The sequence below is a fragment of the Bos mutus genome, chromosome 29 (assembly GCF_027580195.1).
Source record: "Bos mutus isolate GX-2022 chromosome 29, NWIPB_WYAK_1.1, whole genome shotgun sequence".
Lineage (NCBI taxonomy): Eukaryota > Metazoa > Chordata > Mammalia > Artiodactyla > Bovidae > Bos > Bos mutus.
Window position 1 is genome coordinate 6,564,633 of NC_091645.1, and position 6,550 is coordinate 6,571,182.

Here is a 6,550-nt window from a genome sequence, read left to right on the forward strand (position 1 = left end):
CATCTTGTTATTATCTATCTTTAAAATCACAGCTGTGTTTTTGCTATAGAAATAGCCTGTGGAATTAATATGTGCATTGAAAACTACTTGAATTTGGTTTTAAATCTATATAATTCTTTATATTTCTGCACGCAGAAGATGTACTAGATCTTTGATTGGATTAATTTAACTGTATACTATTGAGATTACAACTGGACAAATTCCTTCAAATAAAGTGATTTAAGTCTGTTTGTATTCACTAAGTTATATGTATCCCCCTCCTCCACATATGGAATAACAAAAAGACAGAATTTAAAGTAGGCTAGAGATTAGACAGCCAACAAGTCTTGAACTGTCATTTAATAGAAACTGGAGCCCATAAAAGTGTTACAGCTAATTAGTGGCAAAAACTTTCCTAGATTGGCTAACACTTCCGGGGAGGGAAACCTGGGTCATATGTTGCCAACTTTCTATTTTTCACACAACTATGAATATTATATGCTTGTTATAATAATCCTGGCTAAAACAACATTAATAATTATCATCAGTTAAAATGATAAAAATATTAATAAGGGATTTAAGGAGCCAATTCTCCATGGCAATTCTACACATCTTGTGAGAGAGTATCTTTTCAAGATTGTTCTCTTAGCAGAAGGCCTTGGAAGCTAGAAATGGGGTCTCTCTAGAGGTCAAAAGAGGGCTTCCTGGGTCGTGAAAGTGGTAAAGAATCTGCCTGCCAGTACAGGAGATGCAAGAGACATGGGTTAGATCCCTGGGTTGGGAAGATCTTCTGGAGGTAAAAATGGCATCTGGCAACCCATTCCAATATTCTTGCCTGGAAAATTCCATGGAGAGAAGAGCCTGGTGGGCTACAGTCCATGGGATTGCAAACAGCTGGACATGACTGAGCATGCACACACCATGCCAGAGGTCAAAGAACAGATTTTTTTGGTGACCAGGACAGTAAATACAAGACGATTCCCTCTTATTCCCGGAGACAGTCCAGACAACAAAGATAGTATCTCTCTGCAGATGAGAGGTGAGACTAATTTGCCAGTAACTCCTACAGAGATCAGGATATCCTCATCTGAGAATTCCTCAGTTGCGATCCAGACCATGGTGTGAGCATTGCTCACCTGGACCCATGCCTGGACTGCCTGTTTCTTTCTTTAAGTATTACAAAACAGTTTATCATGTAATGTTTAATATTGTTACAAACTCTTCACAAACAGACTTCTGTTAGCTGTATGTATTTCTTGATTTCCACACGCTATATTTTTGCTCACCTCTGTGTAGTCATTTATTTTCCTGTTACAAATGCACTGCACAATCTTTGTTCTTAAAATTTTTTTCAGTATTTCACATGACTTTTAGCAGAATAGACTTCCAGATATCAAATTGTTGAATCAAAGACTAGAACTACTTTTTGAGACTTTTATTTCATGTTGCCAAAATACTTTCCAAAATGTTCAAACCAATTTACGTTCCCACGAGCCACGTCACAAGGTGTCTTCATAACTGCCTTTCACTTCTTCCCCATCACTTACCATGATAGCTCTTCTGAACTTTTCATACGTCCTCAGATACTTCCAGCCTCTCTATATGTTGTTCCTTCTACATAGAATGGTGTTGACGTGTGCAATTCTCACCCTGCACATCTCAGCTTACACGTTATCTTCTCAAAGGATTCTTTTCCGACTCCCAAACTAACACACACTACCCTTACCTCTAATACTTTCCTTTGTGTTATTTATGCACATGTAACTGTTAAGTAATTTTATTCTTGGCTTGAATTTAAGCCCAGGAAAGCAAAAATCTCATTTGGCATGTTCTTCACTGAATCCTTGGTGCTAAATCAGATCTTGACATACAGTAATTACTTAATACATATTTCTTGAATCAATTAATCTTTTTCAAATTTTATAAGAATCCAGTAAAGTTTCAAGGAAGAATCACAGGCATAGTTTGAATTGATCTCCTCAAGATCACCATGTGAGTTAGTGGCAAAGACATTATCACAACCCAGCTTTCCTGACTTCTGGCAGAGATTTTAGAAAAAGTTCAATCAATGCTTCAAGAAATATTTGAATATATTTATCATTAAAAATAACATATCTCAGGGAAATTGAGATCTCAATTAGAGATATCATAGAGATTCTTTAAATACATTACTGTCTCTGTAGAGATATATCATAATGTCTCTGATTTAATTATTTCCCAATTAATGGATTCAGTTGAACCAAATGAGGAATTATAACTGTAGAGTGAAGAACTGTTTTCCCAGTCTTCTAGGGAGCCAGAATGTTGAACTTAACATTGTACGGGAAATGAAATTACACTTTCTTTTTGACTTTGAGACATGTCATGTGAATCATGCGCAGATGATCTTTTTTCATTAGCTCTCGCAATTATGCAACAAGTCTGTTGCCTACAGGTAAAGGTTTTCAAAGAAATTAATAAAGAAATTCAACAAGGCACAATAATTCCTGTTTATTCCTATTTACTCAGGTTCTAAGTGACTAGAATTATGAAAGTTCAAATTATGGTAATGTGTCTGCATACTTTTATAAAGATACACATACGATGGCTTGATATGAAAAATTTATTTTTTAAAGCAACTCTAAGCATGGCCACATTGTAGTAAAAAGGTATAATGAAACAGGACAGGTATGAGACACTATTCAGTCTATATCTTGTTGTTCAGTCGCTCATTCATGTCCAACTCTTTGCAACCCCATGGACTGCAGCATGCCAGGCTTCCATGTCCTTCACCATCTCCTGGAGCTTGCTCAAACTCATGTCCATTGAGTCAGTGATGCCATCCAACCATCTTGAGTCACAGAATATGAGTCAGGGCTTGTGGTCCTGTCATCAGGAATGGCCCTGCTGCAGATTCAGGTAGCTGTCAGCTGTCTAGAGGATTTCAGGACTATCACCTCCAGCTTTCTGAATCAGTTTCACAAAGAACAGGGATCTTTGTCCTGAACCAAAGAAATAGAACACCAATTTGGTATGTGGTTCTAGAAGCAGAAGCTAGAATTGGTCCTGACTTAGTGACGGTTGAAGCAAAAACTTGTTCATTAGATTTTAGACTCGATATTTCCTCTTATCGAGTTAATGATATTTCAACGTATCATTAACCTTCTTGGTCCTCCTTCTGATTCTCTTAATTTTTCCTTTGTGAACTCCTGTTCTTCAGCTTAGCCCTTACACTTTGGTAATTGTCAGGCTGTCTTCAGCCTCTTCCCTCCACTTCCTCTATGTTCTATGGGCTTGCTTTGGGTGATCTCTACCACCATGTCAACTCTTACTTATTTGGTGAGAATTAATAAAAACTGCACTCAGTCAATACCTAAAGTAGTCTGAATACCCTGCAGGTATTCTCATTGCCTGTCTATACCTGAGTAGAGGAGATGCCCGATAAATATCTGTATTAACCTGAATGACTGAATGACCCCTTCCTTGAGTCCTACAGCAATATATCCAGCTTATCATTAGATACCCTCATTCTGATATCCCACAGGTACTTGAAATAAATGTCTCCATTTGTTTTTGTTGTTGTTGTTGTTTAGTTGCTAGGTTGTGTCTGACTCTTTTTTGACCCCATGGACTCTAGTGCGCTGGGCTCCTCTGTCCTTGGAATTTCCCAGGCAAGAATACTGGAGTGGGTTGTCTTTTCCTTCTCCAGGGGATCTTTCCGACGCAGGACTGAGCCCTCATCTCCTGCAAGGGCAGGTAGATTCTTTACTGCTGAGCGACCAGGGAAGCCTCCATTTGTCTTTACTTTCTTCCAGAAACACCTACTCTACCATCACTTCCTCTTACTGGCTACAACTATACCATGTTGAATAAATATATATAGTTTTGTGGCTAAAGAAGTATTGTGCTTTTTATTTATGGACAACTATTTATTCAGAATATCTCCTTAAGTCTGCCTACAAGTAAAGGAGTGTGCTACAGTGGAAAGAAGGGGGCACTGGAACTCAGATACACTTTGGGAATCAGCCAAATTCTCTAGCTCAGTCACTCAAGTTGTATGACACTCGGCATGATCCTTAATCTCTCTGCTCTAAACACTTTTTCATTTCTAAACTAAAGTGAGTAATACCTACCTTATAGCGCAGCTGTAGGGATTAGACAGTGAGCACATGCATGTAGTGTCTACACACAGAAGACATTCAATAACTGATAACTGTTATCATAAAAAGCAATTATACCTGTGCATTTTGCCTCTCTCCATTTCCTCACTTTTAATTCAATTTCTCTGTTCTTCTTAGTTTACTACTAATACTTGTCAGTATTCTGTATTCCAAATTGTTGAGAAGACTTGTTAAAATCATAAAAATCAGGAAGAAAAAAATATATTAGACATTAAAAGCCTAAAGCACCTAATAGCAGTGTGAATTTGCATTTCAATCATTCTTTCCCTCTAAACCCAACCTTAACTAGGTCTTGGAACAAGTCAACACCCAGGAGAGGCAAGTCTTAGAACTACTTTTGAGATTGCAGGTTTAGGTAGAAATTCTAGAGGAGAGGGTTATTGTAGGACATCTATGATCAGGCAAAAAGCATATGTTTTTCAAAGTATGGAAATGTACTAAATAAGAAAGCAATTAAAATATTAAGAACAAATGATGAGATAACTAAGAAATGTATTAAAATGAAGTTACCTTGAGATACTTCAACCTTTTACAACTGAAAGATGTAATAGACAAAAATTAAGCATGGTCATAAGAGATGTAATCACTTTGAGTGTATATCAAAGTTCTTCTGAGTAGAGAAAACATAATTTTTAATGTTTAACTTAAGCCATAAATTTAACCAGAAAAAATGATTGCTTAAATTTTAAATGTTAATATTATATATGCTACATTCTTAGAACATAATCTAATTTTTTAAAAAAGAAAATAAATATAATTAGTTGAAATAAGAAAGATCTTTCTGTGTTGTTGGGTGTTGTCATTATAGACATGCCTGAACCGGCTAAGTCTGCTCCTGCCCCTAAAAAGGGCTCTAAAAAAGCTGTGACCAAGGCCCAGAAGAAGGACGGCAAGAAGCGCAAGCGCAGCCGCAAGGAGAGCTACTCCTCCTACGTGTACAAGGTGCTGAAGCAAGTCCATCCGGACACCGGCATCTCGTCCAAGGCCACGGGCATCATGAACTCCTTCGTCAACGACATTTTCCAGCGCATCGCAGGCGAGGCATCCCGCCTGGCACATTACAACAAGCACTCGACTATCACATCCAGGGAGATCCAGACCGCCGTGCGTTTGCTGCTACCTGGGGAGCTGGCCAAACATGCCGTGTCTGAGGGCACTAAGGCTGTCACCAAGTATACCAGCTCCAAGTAAATATAATATGCCTAGCCGCTGTTAACAGAGAAGGCAATGGCACCCCACTCCAGTACTCTTGCCTGGAAAATCCCATGGATGGAGGGCCTGGTGGGCTGTAGTCCATGGGGTCGCTAAGAGTCGGACATGACTGATTGACTTCACTTTCACTTTCACTTTCATGCATTGGAGAAGGAAATGGCAACCCACTCCAGTGTTCTTGCCTGGAGAATCCCAGGGACAGGGGAGCCTGGTGGGCTGCCGTCTATGGGGTCGCACAGAGTTGGACACGACTGAGGCGACTTAGCAGCAGCAGTTGAAATAAGAAATGGAATCAACTAGATATTAAACCTTAGTTATAAACTTTTTAAATTACAAAGAAAAACAAGTATGTCATGTGATAACTTGTGGAATACAGTTAAAACTTGTTTCAAAAAAAAAAACCTGAGCCTAATACACCTTTATTATTAAAGGAAAAGACTAAGAGTGAGGTGCTAAGTTCTCATATTAACAAATTAAGAAAAGAAAAGCAAAACAAACTCAATAAAGTAGAAATAAAAAATTATTCCAAATAAAAGATGAAATTGGTTAAAAAATAAACAAACAAACAAAATACCCAAAATTGGTTACTTGAAAGTAATATCCCAAATTTAATTTCACTGAATGCTCCACTGAATTAAAAAAATAGTAGAGGGGGTAGCAAAAGCATACAATTTTGAAAGTGAGTAAAAAATTTTAAAACAAATAAAGCAATCATAATATTTATGCAGAGTGGGAGCTGAGAAAAACATGAAAAAGAAGACTAGGAAGCAAACTTGCTTTAAAATCAATCAGTGAAACAAAATATTCTAGTATTTAATGAACTGAATATATTCATATTTGGTGTTTAATTTGGAGGGAAAATAAGGTTTATTTTATAAACAGCACTATCATCATTGCCTTAAATAAAAATATGATACCATATACAAAAGCAGACCTTCAGATCAGATCAGATCAGTTGCTCAGTCGTGTCCGACTCTTTTCGACCCCATGAATCGCAGCACCCCAGGCCTCCCTGTCCATCACCAACTCCTGGAGTTCACTCAGACTCACGTCCATCGAGTCAGTGATGCCATCCAGCCATCTCATCCTCTGTCGTCCCCTTCTCCTCCTGCCCCCAATCCCTCCCAGCATCAGAGTCTTTTCCAATGAGTCAACTCTTCGCATGAGGTGGCCAAAGTACTGGAGTTTCAGCTTCAGCA

At 38.2% G+C, this 6,550-nt stretch overlaps 1 protein-coding gene across 1 annotated transcript; it reads left to right on the forward strand.

Moving 5' to 3' along the window:
- Positions 1–4,949: 4,949 nt before the first annotated feature.
- LOC102273005 (histone H2B type 1-C/E/F/G/I) lies at positions 4,950–5,330 on the forward strand. Its single transcript, XM_005908725.2, has one exon. The coding sequence runs from the start codon at positions 4,950–4,952 to the stop codon at positions 5,328–5,330; it is 381 nt and encodes a 126-aa protein (XP_005908787.2).
- The last annotated feature ends 1,220 nt before the right edge of the window (positions 5,331–6,550 follow it).